This window comes from Stenella coeruleoalba (assembly GCF_951394435.1).
Source record: "Stenella coeruleoalba genome assembly, chromosome: 10".
NCBI lineage: Eukaryota > Metazoa > Chordata > Mammalia > Artiodactyla > Delphinidae > Stenella > Stenella coeruleoalba.
This window is the reverse complement of record NC_137156.1, coordinates 36300747-36323940: the sequence shown is the minus strand read 5'-3', so window position 1 is coordinate 36323940 and position 23194 is coordinate 36300747. Positions and strand designations below refer to the sequence as shown.

The 23194-nt window shown below is 37.3% G+C and overlaps 1 protein-coding gene across 1 annotated transcript in view; it reads right to left on the bottom strand.

Moving 5' to 3' along the window:
- The window catches only part of KIF6 (kinesin family member 6), a gene marked incomplete at its 3' end in the record, with an annotated part of 379495 nt that overhangs the window by 254974 nt on the left and 101327 nt on the right, over positions 1-23194 (bottom strand). Inside the window, exon 6 of the mRNA XM_079934314.1 lies at positions 6830-6959. Within this exon, the coding sequence (XP_079790440.1) occupies positions 6830-6959 (130 nt within the window). The remainder of the gene's footprint in view (positions 1-6829; positions 6960-23194) is intronic.

Sequence of the window (23194 nt, the reverse complement as noted above, 5' to 3'; positions counted from 1 at the left end):
TTTAGCTTTGGAAATTAGTAACTTCAATAGATTTTATCTTGGAGTTGAGCTTTTTCCATTTTTTCTTAGACACAGCATGGCCTTTTCATCTGCAGATTCAAGTAATGCCAGATTTCAGGAAACTTCTCTCTCTCTCTCTCTCTCTCTCTCTCTCTCACTCTCTATCCATGTTTTTTCTGTTCCCCTCACTCTTCTTCAGGATTTCTAATTACTCAAGATTGGTTTCTCCTTTGGCTCTCTTTCTAGGTATCATTTTCTCTCATTATTTTAAATATCCTTAGTTATTTTTCAGCCACATTTCCTCCTCTTCTTCTTCCTTGTCTTCCTTCTCCTCCTCCTTTTCTCCTTCCTTCTCTTTCGTTTAGTAATGGCACTTTCATCACTATAATGGCTTTCTTCTTCTCTTTCATTTCTGAGTTCTTCAAGCTTGCTTTTATTTTCTTGTCTTGTAATCTTTTCTTTGAAACTTTCTATATTTTTAAGCTATTTTTAAAAACAAATATTGCTTTTAGGTAACATATTTAAGATTCTGAAGTATACTGCCTTGCTTCCTAATGTAAGGAGTCTTCAAATGTATGTTGCTTTTCCCTCCACACTCCATATACATGGAAAGATCTTTAGTATTTTCCTTTTGATAATTTTATCTTTGAGCATGTGCATCTTTTTCCTAGAGAGTAGTCTGGGAGATGGGTAAGGGAATATTCAAATTCAGTTTGTGTCCTGAGTACCTTTACTCTGCACATATTTCATTCTTAGCTTTAAGAGCACATACTTTCCTCAAATTTTTGCACTAAAAGGTCTGGGATGGCAAAACCCCTTAAGTCACAAACTCCCTGAATCCCACTCACCAAAGGCCATCTTTCTTGGCCATAAGCCTAGACCACTGACCATAAAAATGGCCTGTCTTTAAGGTTTCTTCTTTAGACTCACCTTCTATAGTGTAGAATGAATATCTAAATAATATTGCCCTATCGTACTTGTCTGTTTTCTTAGATCTCACCACCCTAACCAGAAGATCATTGGATTTGCATTTAAGAATTGTGACACTTTCTTTAAGGAGAAACTGTATCCTGCCTGAGGTTGGAGGATATATGTGTTGGCTCTCAGCAACCTCCCTCACCGTAATTCAAATTTCACAGTATTTGGCAGATTTCCTCACGGTTTGAGGTTATGGCTATTTCCTTATTTCACTGAAGATGGCTTTTTCCCTTCTATTTTTCACTTTTTGTTGTTGTTGGTGGTGAATTTCAGTAACAGGGAGTAAAAATTACTTTCTTCTGCTATTTAATCAGAAATCAGAATTTTAAAGGTCAGAAGAAACTCAGGAGCTAAATTTTTACAGCCAAGAAGATTGTGTTTCTCTAATTATGTATATGGAGTGAGTACGTTTTAATATTCTATTAATGGCTGCACCGTACCACTTCATTTATTTTAATAAACGTTTTAGACTTGAAACTTATGGTTCATGCAATACCACTAATCAGGTTAGATGAGAGCAGAATGCAAACTATATTATAAGACAGAATCACTAGTTAAGAAAGACTGTGTATTTCTCATATATAAAATATAAAAAAGAGGGAGAAAAATGCTTGGGATATATTAAGTGCTCAACATTTAAGTTCCCTTCTTTCTATACCTACTAATATATATACAGTAGATAAGAAAATTTAGAATTGTCAACACATCTTTTGCTAAGGCTTCTAGCTGCCTATTGGGACCTAATGATAAAACATGTTATTCTCATTATAATAAGAGCAGTGTGAAATGGATTTTCCCTGTTAAATATTTTGCTCTTCTCAGGCTCACAAATCTTGGTGTATACTTGCTAATTATATATAACTAATATATCTTTCCAACAAAAATCTGTGAGGATGTGTTATTTAGTGTCTCTCTAATGGTGTGATGGAATATGATTCTGGAACACTAATTGCAACCCAAATCCTCTTGTTTCCCACACACACTACACAAGGAGATCGAGGCTTAGAGAGCTGTTAACAAACACAATCACACAGTCAAGCTGCTCTTTCCTTCCCGTGCTGTCCTCGTGTTATTAGACAACGTGTCCAGCGACAGCTGTTTCAGTAACTGTACAAACCTACTCACTCCACTCACAGCCTGTCTCCCAATTGTCTTTGCACTTCTACAAGGTCACACAACTCACTCCAAAAGTTTGACAGAGTGCAAAGTCTGAGAGCTTACAAAACGCATCAGCACAACTCAGATACATTTAGTATGTTTTTTATTTCAAGCAAAGAATTAGGCAGAAAGACCTCTAATAGTTCCTGGGAAAATAATTTACAAATCCTGTAAATGTTGTTGGGAGGATGGTTATTTAGAAAGTGATGTCTTCCAAAAGGTCTGAAGCACCACAAATTAAATTTTAAAATGCCAAAGTCATCTGTGATGCATTCTGTACTCACCAAGAGGCACAGTGTACCATAAAATCACCCCCAATTCTGGGTTTGAGATTGCAGGTCTTTTCTCCTGAAATCACCAGGTCTTCTGCTCCACATTAATTCGACAAAAAAATATTTTTAATTAATGACTGACCAACTATGTAGTTGCCAGATGCTGAGAGAATAGAGTTGAACAGGACTACAGTCTTGTCTTTCAATAGTTGCTAGCTGAGAATTGTAGGGTCTTTCCAGATGTTATACTATATATAGCATATTAGCGCTCCTGAATTCATCAAGGTCAAGAGCAACACCAGATACCAATCATACAAGAAATTACATCCAAGGTTATTTGGACACTGTATTAGTTTTCTAGTACAACAAACTAGGTGGCTTAAACAATAGAAATTTATTATCTTACAGTTCTGAAGGCTAGAAGTCTCACATGGAGGTGTTGGCAGGGTTGGTTATTCCTTCTGAGGGTTATAAGGGAAGGATCTGTTCCAGGCCTCTCTCCTTGGCTTGTAGATGACTGTTTTCATGTTCACATGGCACACTCTCTCTCTATGAGTCTGTCTTCAAATTTTCCCGTTTTATAAGGTTACCAGTCATATTGGATTAGGGCCCAACCTAATGACCACATTTTAACTCGATCACCTCGGTAAAGACCCCATCTCTCAATAAGATCACTCTGAGGTACTAGAGGTTAGGGCTTCAACACAGGAATTTGACAGGGTGAGACAATTTAACCTACAACAGACACTACTGTGAAGTTTTGGTAGAAAGGACCCTGAACACTATTCTCTTCTCCAAATTGGCTTGTAAAAGAAGGCCAAAAAAAAGAAATGAAAACTAAAAGAAAATTTATAAAATGGTGGAAAATGTTTGCTAAATATATGACAAAGACAAAAGTTATCTTTATTCATTCACTCAACAATTATTTACTGAGCTCCTACTATATATCAGTCTTTGTTTCTAGGTGCGGCAGATGTGAACAAGACCAAGTGCCAGCCCTCATGGAGTCAACAAATCAACCAGACCTACCCTGACACTCCAAGAGAAGAACAAGTAGAGCACATAAACAAAGACAGAAATGCAAATGGCAAATAAAGATATAAAATAATTTGGTAATCAAAAATGCAAGTTAAAACAAATTTTTTTTTGCCTACCAAATTGGAAGAACTTTCAAATCCTGTGATGTTGGTGAGGGTACAGAATATGGACCTGATCACATACTTCTCTGGGAGTGGGTTTCAACCAGCTTCTTAATGGTAAAACACAAACTGCCCCCAAATTTAGACTGAGCACATTTAAAATGCTAAAATGCATATTCCTGGGCTCCACGGCAGATTCTGAATCTATCCATCAGATATGGGATACAGGAAACTGTGTCTTTTGACTACCATGGGGTATCCTAATACAAGTTATCCTTGGGCCATACCTGGGGACAGAGTGCTCTAGACCGTGGTCAGGGCTGAACAAACAGTTCCAGCAATGGGACTGTGCAGGGCCTAACAATCAAATGCAGAATATCTTGTTCAATTAGATGTAACTAATTGAGAGCAACATTTCAATGATAAGACAAAAAGGTACCAAGTTATACTTGTTACTGGTGGGCTTGGACACTGGGTCACACACAGTTCAGCTATCACAATATTTATTCTCTCTGGTACAGCAAATCAACTTTTGAAAAAATTTACCCTAAGGACATAATCACGTTTTATTCAAAACATTGGTAGGATTACAGAAATTATTTAAGAGTGAGTTCTAAAAATAAGAAGAGGCTAAAGCTATTTTTAATAACTTTTCCTTAAAATGCTAGCTATAAGTAGAGAACTTAAAAGGGAAGAGCTCTCCACTTTAGGTCCCCATATTTAGACTTTGTTTTGCAAATGTTTTCTGGTTACCATGCCAACTTCTGGATTTCTCTATGTAAATGGGAAATTGGGAACCTCGCCTTTTAAAAAAAATGATTAGTGTGTTCTTTTTATCCTGGTAAGCTCATTCTGTGCTGACAAATTATATTCTGACAGCTTGGTTGTAATCTAAAACATGCCTCTCTGGAGACTGAATAATAAAGTATTTCCAGGGATTGACAGTTACTCTTCATTTATATTTTTATGTATTTGCTTTCAATGAATTCAAGAGATAAACTGAAGTGCTACATACTTGCTATATTTTTTAAATAATTCAGAAATGTATCCTCACTTGAAAAATCTGACATGTCAATTTGATTATTGAACTTGTGAACTGTGGTGTAAGGAAAGAACATAAGCTTCTGAAAGGGTCGGACTTGGAGCTGAACACTGGCTCTGCCACCTACTAGTTGTGTGACCTTGGGCAAGTAGTCTAACTCTTTGAGCCTTAGCTTCCATCTATAAAATAAGAATCAGAAACAATATATACATATATAAAGCATCTACAACAATGCCAACTCTATTGAGCAGGTTCTTGACATAACATGGTAGCTATTACCAAAGACAAAAATAAAAGCCAAGCACAGAAACATCCAAAACCTATTAGATTTGGTTTAAAAGAAATCAGGCTTCACACAGGAAAAAAGTGAATACATTTTTAAAGTAATGCATAACCAACATTGTTAGAATTGGACTTCTTCATGTTTCAGCTATTTATACTATTGTTAAACACTCAACAGTAAATAATAGGAAAAGACTTTTGGAACTTTGTAAGGTGACAGGACATGATAGATAAGCTTGTGCAAAGGAAGCTTAAGGTCCTCAAGACTTTACAATAGTCTGAAAAGATGCAGTTGGCTAAAGTTAAGGCGTAACTTTAAAATAGCAAATGGCCAAGATTTTTAGCTAATAGAGGTCATAGTGAACCAGGGCCAGGAGCCCTCCCTGACCCCTTAAAGATGAGGGGACGTAATTGTGAGGATGAGGCCTGGAGTCCTCTAGGGATGCGTCACCTCAGGAAGAAGGTCAGCAGTGAGGCAGGGACAAGCTTCCCCGTGTTTTCCAGCAGCATTAATGGATCTACCTTTTTCATATTCCATTGGTGGGCAGGACCCATCTCTAGTCTGTCCCGCTCCGTTTGCTGTTTATTAAACTGTGTATGGAGGAGGATTTTTAGTGGGGCATGTTAAATTTTTCATTATTACACTCCCTAATTCTTAATCTGCCTTTATTCCTTTCTCTTCAATTATTGTGAGAAGAGCAACACGGATGATCGCATGGACAAAATGTTGAAGCAATACACAAATGCAAAACATTGTAAACAAAAGAAGATATTCTGAAATTAAAAACTATGTACCGCTCTCTTTAAATAAAAATAATAAGTTAAGCGTCCTCAAATCCATATTATATGTGGCACCTAAGCTCAACTTATTTAAGTTAGTCTATTGAAGAGTACTGATGCAGACCTAGTAAAACAACAACAACAAAACTAAGGTCCCAACACAATAACAGATGTCAACACCATGCTTTCACTACCTGACTTTTCTTTCCATTTATCTATCTTGTATTTAAGGTGGTGCATTCCAGAGGGTGAAAATGGGGCAGAAAAGAAGTCACTTGAGGGAGACTTTCTCAGACTACTTCTCCTCCCAGCTTACTGTCCTCACCTATTGTTTGTCATCAGAGACAAGGCAGAACACAGAACCCGGGGAGTGTGGTTTAAAAAGGAAAGTGCCCGTGATCACAGTAAGCTGTTCACTTGGGGAACTGTTCCCACATCACCACCACCACTACCGAGACCACTTAATTCCTTTCACTGCAGTGTCGCTGGATGAGACCTTTGTGACCCTCCATCTCCAATCAGTAACTGGTTGAGGTTAGGGCCCAAGACTGAGTTGGCTCCAGAATCCTGGCTCCAGAATATGGTTCCCAGGTAAAATATAAGTGCTCAGTTAGGTTTGAATGTCAGATTAGCAACAAATAGTTTTTAGTATAAGTATATCCCCAATATCGCGCTGAGACATACTTATACTACATACCATGGCAGTGTTCCTGGATCTGCCAACAATAGCTGCAAATGCATAGAGCACTTTCTATGTTCCATGCATTATTCTAAATTCTTTACAAATATTAATTCACTAAATACATGAAAATACATGGATAGGTAAACATATGCCAATACATGGATGACTGGAGGTTAGGAAGAATGAACCATGTATTTTAAGTTTCAAAACTTATGCAAAAATTCCTATAATTAAGACTTTTGATGAGTTGTCACTGACTAGCTGCAAATCAATTTGTAGAAAATTTAAAAATATAAAACTAAAAAAGACTAGATTTTTGTCCCTGCTCATTAACTAGCTGGAAGACCTTGGGAAAATCTTCTCAATTCTCTGGATCTAGGTTTCCTTCTCCTAACATGAAATTGGGATGAAATTATTTTTAAAGTCATTGCTGCCCCTAAAATTCTATTATATCTTATAATGTGCAAAAAACAGCTTGCAGAGAAATGCTTATTACCTCTGCAATCATTCTGTTGGTGTCTCCTAAGAAAAGCAGATTCAGAGCTTCTTCCTCTGTGGTTGCCTGATGAAGAGACAAGTTTTTCAGGTGGATATTCTGATCAGGGTCCTCCAATACTGTCACTTTCCTAGGGAAATGGGAAGCAACAACACAAGGCACTTTGAGAATGAAAAGAACTTCAAGTCTTTCTTACAGGTTTCTTTTTTAAAAGCTGTATGCACGATGTCTTGAATTTATAAAATCCAATAGTACACAAGACACCAGACAGTACTGGATTAGCATCAAACACTGACATTCCCTTGACAGTACTACCAAATAGCTTTGGGGCTGAAAAGTACATTACAAGCTCCTGATTTAAAGCCATCTGTCTTGGTAATCATCAGAACCCCAAAGCAACTTAAAATACATATTCTTATTGAATTAAAAATGCAAATAGTTAACCTTCTACCTATATCAGGAAACTTGGCTATACAGTATTTTTCTATGTCATAATTCAGTTTCTTACATAGGTAATGCACAAATTTTTCTCCTTCTAATTTTTCCCTTTTGTTCAATTTCATACCATTTTCAATTTACATGACATTTCAAACTGGTTAGCTCATCAATTTAAACATGATGAAAATTGAGGCATCTGTTATCCCTCTAGGAGTTGTTCCCTTGTCTAGTTTTCTTATCAAGGTGAATTAAAAATAATCAAGAAGTCTTGTAATAAAATTTTAGTTCATAATTATTATTTTTATGTCCATCAGATGTGTTTCTTGACTTTTTTTCATTTACAACATCACTTTTCCTTCCACTGAATCCTTACAGTAAGAGCCTTAGGTCTGGAATTACATTCATCTATTACAACTGCCTCAGTGGGCATCCTGGTGCCAACACCACTTCCTCCCAGGTGAATTCTAACCCTGTTTTGAGAGTTGGCTTGTCAGTACTCTCCTTAGAGTCCTCTTAGGATTTTCTGCAAATGAACACAATTTGGCTAAACTCCTCACAGTCTTGCTTCAAATGCCTACAGATTCAAGCAATAAAGTTACTAAAGAGAGTTCCCTTGCGCCTCTTGAGTTTTGCTTTCTTGATTTTCTTAAAAATTGTTGAAGAAAGGAAATCTGTAATTCACAAGTGTTGCAAGTGTACCTCCAGATATCTGCACTTGCTTACAGCATTTGGAACTGATGATAATAGATAAAGGTTGGCATCGTTTAGCACTATTTCTCCCTTCAAAGTACAACTAGCAAGTGGACATGTGTCACTTGCCTATTGACAAAAATACATTTATAAAACCTTAAAAATGAAGATTTTGCAAAGACCATAATTTTTCAGTCTTCCATTTTGTAAGGAGGTTATCTGGACTTTCATATGTAATTTGTGGGCACTTAAAATACTAACTGCAGGAAGAAAATGTAGCTCTACCAGCACCTCTGTGACCAATATGTCACTAATAATCTAGCCTGTTGCCAAGTTTTGGACTCCTTTTTGTCTCCTTCAACAATACCACCTAAGATGGAAAAAGATCTCTTCCCTAAATGAAAACAAGTATATTTTATTTATTTTTCAACAAGACTCATAAGTGAGCTTATTAAAAATGCTTGAGTTAAAAAATGCTTAGAAAACATTAAGGCATTTTTAACTGAAATAGATGAATTGTGCTCCATTTTTAGGAACCCCCTTTATTCCTTAAGCTTTGCTTCCACCCTGATCCTTCTGATATGCTCGAGAAGGTTTGCCTAAATTCAATCCCTAAGGACACAGAAGTTAGAATTCTTCCTAAATCCACAGATTCTAGGTCTTAAAGGTAAAAAGAAGTTAAGTAATATTGGAAGGAAGATGAAAGCATGAAATAAGTGATGAGACAGTATATTAGAAGTGAGAAAAGAAGAGAGTTCTGTCTGTTTCAACAGGAGGAAGAAAACAAATTCTCCAACTCTGAGGCAAAGTCACCTGTGGTACATGTTGCAAGACCAAGTCTGATACAAAACCAACCTGTGCAAGTTCAGAAAAGGGAGAGGTGGGGGAGCAGGAAACAATTCAAAGACGAGGATGCTCACGCTCACTGGGCACCAAAAATATGCCAGGGACCTGCACTGTCTTCTGTAATCCAGTTGTAATCCTGGCTGCACACAGGAATAGCCTGCAGAACTTAAAGCAACACACCGGTACCAGGTGTCCTCCTAAGAGGTTCAGATTTGACTGTTCTGGGGCGTGGACTGGGTATCAGAATCTGTAAAGGTTCCAGGTGATTCTAGCGTGCAGCCAAGGTTAAGAGCCATTGACTTCATCTTTAACGACCACACAAGGTGGACACAGGGGGAGGAGGTTTCTGGTTTCTTTATCTTTACTCTCCACCCAGCTCCACCCCAAGCCCAAAGGGGAGAGTTACTCATTTTACTGGTTGGAGCTGAAGTCACTTTGGGCCATATCTACTAATAGGCAAGGTCCCTGTGAATTTTAAAAAGCTTGTCCTTCCATGGGAGGTTTCTTTTCTACTTCCCTGACCATGCAGCTGATGGGTAAACTAAGCCACCCATTAACCACAACAATAACTACAGCTCAACTGGGGATTATGGATATTCCTAAACATCCATAGGGTTTATATCGTTGCTAAATCAAAACAAAATCTAAATGATATATCATAAATAATCTCACCATTACTTCACTGAAATGAATGCAGAAAACAAGCAAGTATGGAACTCTAAAAGTGTTCATTTATTAGACAACCTAAATGGGTCACTGATTTAGGATTATATTTACAAAGAATAGTTAGAAGCATAAGGTAGAAAGCGTGAAATGTCATCAGCAGCATTCGGCTAAGCTACTTTTTTCCTTCTAAATCATTCAGAGCCTTTGATTTGCAATGGACCTACCTCAGAACTATTACACTTCTATATTTACTTCCGGGTGCTCGTCCAGCTTTGTCACTTTGATCACAATACAGTTTGCACGTGCTTCCAGTTTTTCTGTATAGAACTCTCAGCCGTCTTTTGTAACCCTGTAACTCATCACCAGGCATTTCTCTGGCACTTTTCTGATACTGTTTTCCTCACTACTTTCTGATTTCTTGCCCGTGGAGGTTTTGAAAAGTAAATAAAAAGACAGGTTGGTGTCCAGTTTACTTTGGCTTCTTTCATGGTTCTCTCCCTGCTTTGGGCTCATCTGTTGGGCACGCTTTAATAAAAAGACTCCACCTCTGGCATCTTTCTGGAATCTTCTTCAGTGCAACTGTCTCCCATCAGGGTCTCTCTTGCCAGTTCTTCTCCTCAGATTCTTTCCTGGTTTCTGCCCAATCCCTTGGGCATGAGGCTTTGGACCTTCCCTTATTGCCCCGCCTGCCCTCATTGAAAATCCCTTTTGCACTTAAGCCTCCCAACCAATTTGTCACTCCCACCCACTCTCATGCCTTTACTCAGAGAAGTGCAGCCTCAGCTGGGTACTACCTCTTGACTAGGTCGACTAATCTAGGAGTGAGAATGCTTTAAACTCTGCTGCTGGTGGAAAGCTTTTCAAAGTTGGAGGAAATAAGAATCATTAGCAAAAGTTTCTCTTCGAGTTGCTTCCTTTCCTGGCCCTTCCCCACCCCCCTGCCACTCCCCATGCCCTCAGCTCTCTAACAAATCAATAGCTATTTCCTGAATCCTCAGTCTACCACTCGATTCTGACTATAATTTTCATAGCTTGAAAGAGGGCTTTATTGGAGTTTCTTAAATAAACATCTTAATTCCAAGATGGAAACCCCCCAAACTATTTATTTGATTCCTCTTTGAAAGGGCCTGTGAATAGTTTTCTCTACAAAATGTTTCTAAAATGTTTAGATTTCAAGCAAAAAGCCACTGATAGCCTTAACTTGGACCCCTAAGTGGAAAAGTTCTGCTAAGTATACTCAGCCTACTCAATGATGGAGAAGAAGCAAGCTTTGTGTTTTCTCTGTAAACAGAGACTCTTTTCCATTTGGCTAAGTAGTTGGAATTTTCAGGCTTTCTAACTGACTGGAAGACATATTAAGAGCAATGGCCAAGCTCTTGTTCCCAATAATGGAAGCCATCAATGAAAGAACCCTCCCCACCCTACATCCCATCTCCACAACATTCCAATACCACCAACTTGCTGAACAGGGACTTTCCAGGAGTTACTACAGTGAATCTGGTCTCTCATGTTCACGTTATAGACAAATATTGCTATGGTGATTTCTGTTATTTTTTTCTACTTGCGAGTGCCCCGTGTGATGGTGCAGGCCAGGCACTGAACAACGGCACCTTGTTCAAGATGGTGCAATTCACATGAGTCTGTAGATTATGACTTATGTCTGTCAGGGGGCAGTAAAGTGTCTTCCAACAAAACCAGCATATTACAACAATTTTTCAACAGGTGGCAGGGTTGTCTTTTAATAATCGCATGAAGGTACCATAAAGATGAGAGGTAGCTCAGTCTAGTTACCTTGACTTAGAAAAATATCAGTAGCAGGCAGCCCTCATGAAAATGGAAGGGTGTCCATCAGGCTCTTCTAAATAACTGAATAATCTCACATATTGTAAACAGAGCTGCACCATTCATTTCAATAAAGAGAATATTACCTAATTCATCATTTTCCAACTTCCTTTTTTTCCCCCACCCCAACACATTTTCAGAAACTCTCTACAGGGTAGATTTGGGGGAAGATGTAAATTTTTAGAAGTATGTAAGGAGAGCCCTTCTTCTTTAGATTGATTAAAAATCTAAAAGATTTCTTCTGTTATAAAATATAATAGTTGAAACATATCACTTAAGAAAGTTTTATGAACCTGCAATAAATTTTTGTGCTGGTCTTAACCTAGACAGAATGGGCTAACAGTAATGGATACTTTTTCTCAAGATCACTATTGAGGTATTTTGAAAACTCTTTCTAGTAACTTGAAAAAGATATCTTTTCTTTCTTGTTTTATCTAAGATTATATCTTCTTACTGATAATGAAAAATATAGCCAATCACATGACACTTTAGATTGAGTTATTTCATTTAACCCACTAAAAACACCAGGTTCTCTACTAAATATTTAAAGAAGAGATTATACCACTTATCTACAATCTCATTGAGGAGAGAGAAGCAGAGGAAATACTTCCTAACTCATTCTGTGAGGACAGCATTGCCCTTATAACAAAACCAAAGACATAACGAAAAGAAAATTCTAGACTATATCTCTCATGAACATAGATGCAAAAATCCTCAGTAAAGTATTAGCAGATCAAATCCAACAATGCAGAAAAATAATTATATACCATGACCAAATGGGATTATCTCAGGTATACAAGGCTGGTTCAACATTCAAACATCAGTCAATATAATCCATCACATCAACAGACTGAAAAAGAAAAATCACATGATCATATTAATAGATGCTGAACAAGTATTTGACAAAAACCAATACCAATTCATGATAAAAACTTTCAGTAAATTAGGAATAGAGGGGATCTTTCTCAACTTGATAAAGACTATCTACAAAAAAACCTACAGTTAATTTGAGAGCTAATGGTGAGAAACTCAAAGTTTTCTTAGTAAGATCAGATACAAGGTAAAGATATCCCCTCTCACCGCTCCTTTTCAACATTATACTGGAAGTCCTTGTTAATGCAGTAATGCAAGAAAAGAAATAAAAGGTATACAGATTGGGAAAAAAGACATAAAGATGTCTTTGTTCACAGATGACGTGACAATCTATGCAGAAAACCTGAAAGAACTGACAAAGAACTCCTGGAACTAATAGGTGATTAGAGTAACACTGCAGGATACAAAGTTAATATACAGAAGTCAATTGCCTTTTTGTATACTAGCAATGAACAAGTGGAATTTGAAATTAAAAACACAAAACCATCTACCTTAGCACCTAAAAATGAAATATTTAGATATAAGTCTAACAAAATATGCACAATATCTATATGAGAAAACTACAAAACTCTGACAAAAGAAATCAAAGAACTAAATAAATGGTGAGATATTCCATGTTCATGGAGAAGGAGACTCAATATTGTCCAGATGTCAGTTCTTCCCAACTTGATCTATAAATACAATGCAATCCCAATCAAAATCCCAGCACATTATTTTGTGGATATTGACAAAATTATTCTAATGTTTATATGGAGAGGCAAAAGACCCAGAAGAGCAAAAACAAAATTGAAGGAGAAGAACAAAGTAGGAGGACCAACACTACCCAACTTCAAGACTTACTATAAAGCCACAGCAATCAAGACAGTGTGGTATTGATGAAAGCATAGATAAATTGATCAGTGGAATGGAACAGAGTCCAGAAATAGACTCACATAACTATAGTCAGCTGATCTTTCACAAAGAAACCAAAGCGATACAATGGAGCAAAGACAGCCTCTTCAACAAATGGTTCTAGAATAACTGGACAGCCACATGCAAAAAAAAAATGAATCTAGACACAAACTTTGCACCACTCATAAAAATTAACTCAAAATGGATCACAGACCTAAATATAAAATGCAAAACTATAAAACTCCTAGAAGATAACATAGGAGAAAACCTAGACGGCCCTGGGTGCAGTGATGCCTTTTTGGATATGACATCACAGCCATGATCCATGAAGGAAATAATTGATAAGCTGGACTTCATTAAAATTAATAGACAATGTCTAAAGAATTAGAAGATAAGCCACAGACTGGGAGAAAACATTTTCAGAAGACACATCTGGCAAAAGACTGTTATCCAAAATATACAAAGAACTCTTAAAGCTCAACAATAAGAAAACAAATAACCCAATTAAAAACTGGGCCAAAAACCTTAACAGGATCTCAAAGAAGATGTACAGATGGTAAATAAGCATAAGAAAAGATGATCCATGTCATATGTCATCAGGAAAATGGAAATTAAAACAATAATGAGCTACCCCTACACACTTATTAGAATGGCCAAAATCTGGAACATTGACAACATCAAATGCTGGGATGTGGAGCAACAAGAACTCTCATTCATTGCTGATGGGAATGCAAAAATGGTACAGTCACTACAGTTTGGTAGTTTCTCACAAAACTAAATATATCCCTCCCATATCATCTAGCATTCATGGTCCTTGATATTTACCCAAAGAGGCTGACAACTTACGTTCACACAAAAACCTACACACAGATATTTATCGAGGCTTTATTCATAACTGCCAAAAACTTGGAAGCAACCGAGATGTCCTTCAGTACGTGAATGGATAGATAAATTTTGGTACATACAGACAGTGGAATATTATTCAGTGCTAAAAAGAAATAAACTATCAAGCCGTGAAAAAACATGGAGAACTAACTGCATATTACTAAGTGAAAGAAGCCAGTCTGAAAGAGCTACATACTGTATGATTCCAACTATATGACATTCTGGAAAAGACAAAACTATGGAGATAATAAAAAGATCAGTGGTCACCAAAGGTGGAGGTAGGGGTAGTGATGACTAGGCAGAACACAGAGAATTTTAAGTCAGTGAAAATACTCTGTATACTATCATGATGAATATAAGTCATTATACATTTGCCCAAACCTATGGAATGTACAACACCAAGAGTGAAACCTAGGTAAACTATGGACTTTAGGTGATTTTGATGTGTCAATGTACATCCATTCTTTGTAACAAACGTGTCATTTTGGTGAGTGATGTTGAAAATGGGAAAGGTTATGCATGTGTGGGGCTAGGGAGTATATGGGAAACCTCTGTACCTCCCTCTCAATTCTGTTGTGAACCTAAAACTAAATACTTCATCATGAAAAAAAAAAAAAGAAAAACAGGTCCAAACTGAAAGCTGTAAAATGTTCTTTTTTTTAAATTGAAGTATAGTTGATTTACAAGAGTATAGTAGTTTTAGGTGTACAAAATAGCAATTCATTATCTTTATAGTTATACTCCATTTAAAGTTATTATAAAATATTGGCTATATTCCCTGTGCTGTACAATATATCCTTGTAGCTTATTTATTTTGTATGTAGTAGTTTGTACCTCTTAATCCTCGAAGGTGCAAAATATACTGAGCGTTTGTTGTGATGAATTCTTGTCTTGTTTTCCACATTAACTTCTTTCTTTTCAACTGGTAAATATCCTCTACTAAATATTACCATTATTATTTCTTTTTTTAAGTTTATTATTTATTTTTTCTTATTAGTCATCCATTTTATACGCATCAGAGTATACATGTCAATCCCAGTGTCCCAATTCATCACACCACAACCCCCACCTCCCGCCGCTTTTCCCCCTTGGTGTCCACACGTTGGTTCTCTACATGTCTGTCTCAATTTCTGCTATGTAAGCTGGTTTATCTGTACCATTTTCTAGGATCCACATATAGGCGTTAATACACAATATTTGTTTTTCTCTTTCTGACTTACTTCACTCTGTATGACAGTCTCTAGATGCATCCAGGTCTCTACAAATGACCCAATTTCATTTCTTTTTATGGCTGAGTAATATTCCATTGTATATATGTACCACAGCTTCTTTATCCATTCATCTGTCGATGGGCATTTAGGTTGCATCCACGACCTGGCTATTGTAAATAGTGCAGCAATTAACATTGGGGTGCATGTGTCTCTTTGAATTATGGTTTTCTCTGGGTATATGCCCAGTAGTGGGATTGCTGGGTCATATGGTAATTCTATTTTTAGTTCTTTAAGGAACCTCCATACTGTTCTCCATAGTGGCTGTATCAATTTACATTCCCACCAACAGTGCAAGAGGGTTCCCTTTTCTCCACACCTTCTCCAGCATTAATTGTTTGTAGATTTTCCGATGATGGCCATTCTGACTGGTGTGAGGTGATACCTCATTGTAGTTTTGACTTGCATTTCTGTAATGATTAGTGACGTTGAGTATCCTTTCATCTGTTTGTTGGCAATCTGTATGTCTTCTTTGGAGAAATGTCTATTTAGGTCTTCTGCCCGTTTTTGCATTGGGTTGTTTGTTTTTTTGATATTGAGCTGCATGAGCTGCTTGTATATTTTGGAGATTAATGCTTTGACCGATGATTCATTTGCAAATATTTTCTCCCATTCTCAGGGTTCTCTTTTCATGTTGTTTATGGTTTCCTTTGCTGTGCAAAACCTTTTAAGTTTCATTAGGTCCCATTTGTTTATTTTTGTTTTTATTTCCATTATTCTAGGAGGTGGGTCAAAATATATCTTGCTGTGATTTATGTCAAAGAGTGTTCTTCCTGTGTTTTCCTCTAAGAGTTTTACAGTGTCTGGTCTTACATTTATGTCTCTAATCCGTTATGAGTTTATTTTTCTGTATGGTGTTAGGGAGTGTTCTAATTTCAAGCTTTTACATGTAGCTGTCCAGTTTTCCCAGCACCACTTATTGAAGAGACTGTCTTTTCTCCATTGTATACCACTGCCTCTTTTGTCATAGATTAGTTGACCATAGGTGCATGGGTTTATCTCTGGGCTTTCTATCCTGTTCCATTGATCTATATTTCTGTTTTTGTGCCAGTACCATATTGTCTTGATTACTGTAGCTTTGTAATATAGTCTGAAGTCAGGGAGTCTGATTCCCCCTGCTCCGTTTTTTTCACTCAAGACTGCTTTGGCTACTTGGGGTTTTCTGTGTCTCCATGCAAATTTTAAGACTTTTTGTTCTACTTCTGTAAACAATGCCATTGGTAGTTTGATAGGGATTACACTGAATCTGTAGATTGCTTTGGGTAGTATACTCCTTTTCACAATTTTGATTCTTCCAAACCAAGAACATGGTATATCTCTGCATTTGTTTGTATCATCTTTAATTTCATTCATCACTGTCTTATAGTTTTCTGCATACAGGTCTTTTGTCTCCTTAGGTAGGTTTATCCCTAGGTATTTTATTCCTTTTGTTGCAATGGTAAATGGGAGTGGTTCCTTAATTTCTCTTTCAGATTTTTCATCATTCGTGTATAGGACTGCAAGAGATTTCTGTGCATTAATTTTGTATCCTGCAACTTTACCAAATTCATTGATTAGGTCTAGTAGTTTTCTGGTGGCATTTTTAGGATTCTCTATGTATAGTATCATGTCATCTGCAAACACTGACAGTTTTACTTTTTCTTTTCCAATTTGGATTTCTTCTATTTCATTTTCTTCTCTGATTGCTGTGGCTAGGGCTTCCAAAACTATGTTGAATAATAGTGGTGAGAGTGGACATCCTTGTCTTGTTCCTGATATTAGAGGAAATGCTTTCAGTTTTTCACCATTGAGAATGATGTTTGCTGTGGGTTTGTTGTATATGGCCTTTATTATGTTGAATTAGGTTCCCTCTATGCCCACTTTCTGGAGAGTTTTTATCATAAATGGGTGTTGAATTTTGTCAAAAGCTTTTTCTGCATCTATAGAGCTGATCATATGGTTTTTATTCTTCAATTTGTTAATATGGTATATCACATTGATTGATTTGCCTATATTGAAGAATCCTTGCATCTCTGGGATAAATCCCACTTGAACATGGTGTATAATCCTTTTAATGTGTTGTTGGATTCCGTTTGCTAGTATTTTATTGAGGATTTTTGCCTCTATATTTATCAGTGATATTGGTCTGTAATTTTCTTTTTTTGTAGTATCTTTGTCTGGCTTTGGTATCAGGGTGATGGTGGCCTCATAGAATGAGTTTGGGAATGTTCCTTCCTCCACAATTTTTTTGGAAGAGTTTGAGAAGGATGAGTGTTAGCTCTTCTGTAAATGTTTGAGAGAATTCACCTGTGAAGCCATCTGGTCCTGGACTTTTGTTTGTTGGAGGATTTTTAATCACAGTTTCAATTTCAGTGCTTATGATTGGTCTGTTCATATTTTCTATTTCTTCCTAGTTCAGTCTTGGAAGGTTATACTTTTCTATGAATTTGTCCATTTCTTCCAGGTTGTCCATTTTATTGGCATAAAGTTGCTTGTAGTACTCTCTTAGGATGCTTTGTATTTCTGCCATGTCTGTTGTAAGTTCTCCTTTTTCGTTTCTAATTTTATTGATTTGAGTCCTCTCCCTCTCTTTCTTGATGAGTCTGGCTAATGCTTTATCAATTTTGTTTATCTTCTCATGAAACCAACTTTTAGCTCTATCGATCTTTGCTGTTGTTTTCTTTGTTTCCATTTCATTTATTTCTGCTCTGATGTTTGATTTCTTTCCTTCTACTAACTTTGGGTTTTGTTTGTTCTTCTTTCTCTAGTTTCTTTAGGTGTAACATTAGATTGTTTCTTTGAGATTTTTCTTGTTTCTTGAGGTAGGCTTGTATAGCTATAAACTTCCCCTTAGAACTGCTTTTGCTGCATTCCATAGGTTTTTGATCATCGTGTTTTCATTGTCATTTGTTTCTAGGTAGTTTTTGATTTCCTCTTTGATTTCTTCAGTGATTTCTTGCTTATTTAGTAACGTATTGTTTAGCCTCCATGTGTTTTTTTTACGTTTTTTCCCTGTAATTGATTTCTAATCTCATAGCGTTGTGGTCAGAAAAGATGCTTGATATGATTTCAATTTTCTTAAACTTACTGAGGCTTGATTTGTGACCCAAGATGTGATCTATCCTGGAGAATGTTTCGTGTGCATTTGCGAAGAACGTGTAATCTGCTGTTTTTGGATGGAATGTCCTATAAATATCAATTAAATCTAGCTGGTCTATTGTGTTATTTAAAGCTTGTGATTCCTTATTAATTTTGTGTCTGAATGATCTGTCCATTCGTGTAAGTGAGGTGTTAAAGTCCCCCACTATTATTGTGTTACTGTCGATTTCCTCTTTTACAGCTGTTAGCAGTTGCCCTATGTATTGAGGTGTTCCTATGTTGGGTGCATATATATTTATAATTTTTATATCTTCTTCTTGGGTTGATCCCTTGATCATTACATAGTGTCCTTCCTTATCTCTTGTAACATTCTTTATTTTAAAGTCTATTTTATCTGATATGAGTATTGCTACTCCAGCTTTCTTTTGATTTCCATTGGCATGGGATATCTTTTTCCATCCCCTCACTTTCAGCCTGTATATGTCCCTAGGTCTGAAATGGGTCTCTTGTAGACAGCATATATATGGGTCTTGTTTTTGTAGCCATTCAGTAAGCCTGTGTCTTTTGGTTGGAGCATTTAATCCATTCACGTTTAAGGTAATTATCGATATGTATGTTCCTATGACCATTTTCTTAATTGTTTGGGGTTTTTTTTTTGTAGGTCCTTTCCTTCTCTTGTGTTTCCCACTTACAGAAGTTCCTTTAGCATTTGTGGTACAGCTGGTTTGATGGTGCTGAATTCTCTTAGCTTTTTCTTGTCTGTAAAGCTTTTAATTTCTCCATCAAATCTGAATGAAATCCTTGCTGGGTAGAGTAATCTTGGTTGTAGGTTCTTCCCTTTCATCACTTTAAGTATGTCATGCCACTCCCTTCTGGGTTGTAGAGTTTCTGCTGAGAAATCAGCTGTTAACCTTATTGGAGTTCCCTTGTATGTTAGTTGTCATTTTTCCCTTGCTGCTTTCAATAATTTTTCTTTAATTTTTGTCAACTTGATTACTACGTGTATCGGCGTGTTTCTCCTTGGGTTTATCCTGTATGGGACTCGATGCGCTTCCTGGACTTGGGTGGCTATTTCCTTTCCCATGTTAGGGAAGTTTTCAACTATAATGTCTTCAAATATTTTCTCTGGTCCTTTCTCTCTCTCTTCTCCTTCTGGGACCCCTATAATGTGAATATTGTTGCATTTAATGTTGTCCCAGAGTTCTCTTAGGCTGTCTTCATTTCTTTTCATTCTTTTTTCTTTATTTTTTTCCTCAGCAGTGAATTCCACCATTCTGTCTTCCAGGTCACTTAACTGTTCTTCTGCCTCAGTTATTCTGCTAATGATTCGTTCTAGTGTAGTTTTCATTTCAGTTATTGTATTGTTCATCTCTCTTTGTTTGTTCTTTAATTCTTCTAGGTCTTTGTTAAACATTTCTTGCATCTTGTCAATCTTTGCCTCCATTCTTTTTCCAAGGTCCTGGATCATCTTCACTATCATTATTCTGAATTGTTTTTCTGGAAGATTGCCTATCTCCATTTCATTTAGTTGTTTTTCTGGGGTTTTATCTTGTTCCTTCATCTGGTACATAGCCGTCTGCCTTTTCATCTTGTCTATCTTTCTGTGAATGTGGTTTTCATTCCACAGGCTGCAGGACTGTAGTTCTTCTTGCTTCTGCTCTCTGCCCTGTCGTGGATGAGGCTATCTAAGAGGCTTGTGCAAGTTTCCTGATGGCAGGGACTGGTGGTGGGTAGAGACGGCTGTTGCTCTGGTGGGCAGAGCTCAGTAAAACTTTAATCTACTTGTCTGCTGATGGGTGGGGCTGGGTTCCCTTTCTGTTGGTTGTTTGGCCTGAGGCAACCAACACTGGAGCCTACCCAGGCTCTTTGGTGGGGCTAACGTCGGACTCTGGGAGGGCTCACACCAAGGAGTACTTCCCAGAAATTCTGCTGCCAGTGTCCTTGTCCCTTGATGAGACACAGCTGCCCCCCGCCTCTGCAGGAGACCCTCCAACACTAACAGGTAGGTCTGGTTCAGTCTCCTATGGGGTCACTGCTCCTTCCCTTGGGTCCCGATGTGCACACTACTTTGTGTGTGCCCTTCAAGACTGGAGTCTCTGTTTCCCCCAGTCCTGTTGAAGTCCTGCAATCAAATCCCACTAGCCTTCAAAGTCTGATTCTCTAGGAATTCCTCCTCCCATTGCCAGACCCCCAGGTTGGGAAGACTGACATGTGGCTCAGAACCTGCACTCCAGTGGGTGGGCTTCTGTGGTATAAGTGTTCTCCAGTTTGTGAGTCACCCACCCAGCAGTTATGGGATTTGATTTTATTGTGATAGTGCTCCTCCTACCATCTCATTTTGGCTTCTCCTTTGTCTTTGGATGTGGGGTATCTTTTTTGGTGAGTTCCAGTGTCTTCCTGTTGATGATTATTCAGCATTTAGTTGTGATTCCGGTGTTCTCGAAAGAGGGAGTGAAAGCATGTCCTTCTACTCCACCATCTTGAACCAATCTCCCCATTATTATTTCTAATAATAATATTTTTTGACTTGAACTCTGGTCTTTTGATTTCCCAAAGAACTTAATCAACACCCAAAGGTATTTCTACCACCAAAAGTCTGCCATTTCAGAGGTGCTGGCAACCTGTATATGATTTATTGCCTGTCTGAAAAGGAGCAAAATTGAAATGATTCATTTAATGTAATGTATCCTACATGATTCAAGGATGCCCAATGTCACTGTGGCAACATCTTCACACTTTCAAAAGGTTTCTGCTTCTTACTGTGCTTAGGCTTTCATATGCTATGAAAAGAGGTATCACCAAAAGAACTCAAGAAAGAGAACTAGGGGCTTCCCTGGTGGCGCAGTGGTTGAGAGTCTGCCTGCTGATGCAGGGGACACGGGTTCGTGCCCTGGTCCAGGAAGATCTCACATGCCGCGGAGCAGCTGGGCCTGTGAGCCATGGCCGCTGAGCCTGCACATCCAGAGCCTGTGCTCCGCAACCGGAGAGGCCGCAACAGTGAGAGGCCCACATACCGCAAAAAAAAAAAGAAAAAAAGAAAGAAAGAGAACTGGAAGCTGCTACAGAAATGCAAAACCAAAATGAGAATTATCCATGACAGGTAAAGACAGAACCAGACTAGGCACAATTAATGTGTAGGAGAAGCAACACTTTTCTCACAGGTGGTTATATTTATTAATTTATTGGTTACTGTCATTTAATTATTTCACTAAGATTTAGCATCTATGTGAAACATAGTTTCATTTATATCTTCTTTTTTCTCAAAATTATTGCCATATATGATAGAATTTTAGTTTGCTAATAAATTGATAGGATCATCTTTCTGTATTATATTAAATTAACCAAACTTCTCCCACCCCAAATCAATATCACTTTGCAACCCCCAACAGACAAATGGCTTCCAAATCTAATGTATGTAACCATGGCTTATCATCGACTTATCTATTGCCTACAGGCAACCACCATTAGCATGATTTTCCAGATGTAAACATTTAACATAAAAAACTATGCTTGTTATCCTCCCTCTAACACTAATACCCTTTGCTTCAGCCATCACATTCCTTTTGGTGCTCCAGGCTCACAAATAATGCATCGTTTAATGAAATGTCTTGTTTGGCTTAATTTCATACGGAATTACAAAGCCCATACACTAAAATTTATCTTCTTCAGTGCTACCAACTTTTTTTTTCAAAGGAAATCATTTTCCTCCCATTTTCACTAATACTTGCTTTCTAGTTCAGATTTTATAGTTTCAGTATGACAGATTATGTGCTCAAGTTTTCCACATTTGGGGAAATTATAGGGATAAATAGATCTCGAGGCAATGGATTTGTAATTTTGGAAAGACACAGCACTTCCTCTGCCAAGTAAATAGCTTTATACACCTCTAAGTTTCCACTTAGAGGTGGAATTTTACAAGTTTATTTACTTTTGTTTATCTTCATTTTAACATAAATTTTATTATTTTTCCAAGTATAAAAGTAATACATCTTCTTGTGACAAAGTTCAAAAATTTTTAAAGTAAAATAAATTTTTAAAACAGAGTCCCATCACAAAGACAATGATAACGATGTAATTCCTTAATTTTCTCATGTATATTTTGCAGATTTGTGGTAGAATTATAAATGTATACATGTTATTATATCCTTTAATATTAATGATGCTATCTTCCTTTTACTATTTTCGGATACAGGTGCTGGGAAGGAAATGGGGGATATACATGGATTTTTCCCCCAAATAACTAATTGTGGCTCACAGTGCAGGTTGCCTATATGGGATCTGATGTCCCTTTCTCCCTATTAGGCTCTGATTTTGTTCAGGGAGTTATTTTAAAATACTAGAATTTCCCTGACTCCCTTGCAACTACAGTGGCCATGTGACATAATTCTGATCAGTCATAAATTAGTGAAAATCAATAGGTAGAGCTTCAGGGAAGACTGTTAAAGGGGCAGCCTCAGGCAGCACATGACTTTTGCCTTTTTCCTTCCAGGAATGTGGATGTGATGTGGAACACAATGCAGGCATTTTGCAGAGGAACGAAGCCACCTGCTGAGAATGCAGCCCTGGCTGCGATCTCCAGAATTATTACCGTGTCCGGTGGTTGGGGGGGAAGGAACGGACTATTTGATTAAGCCGCTGTAAACTGAACTGCTGTTACCCGCAGTTGGCAGTTAATTCACTAACAAAAATGTTCAATATCATTGACTGAATAAGTCTTCCCTCTATCTACATTAAATAATAACATGTTTATAGGATCTGATTCTGGTTTATCTGTTTAATTTTGAAGGAGTATAACGTGATTTCATTATTAGAGTTTTTACCGAATTTCAGTATATGGTGTCACCAGTACTCCCTCATTTCTCTATTTTTCAAACACTTCTTTGCTCTT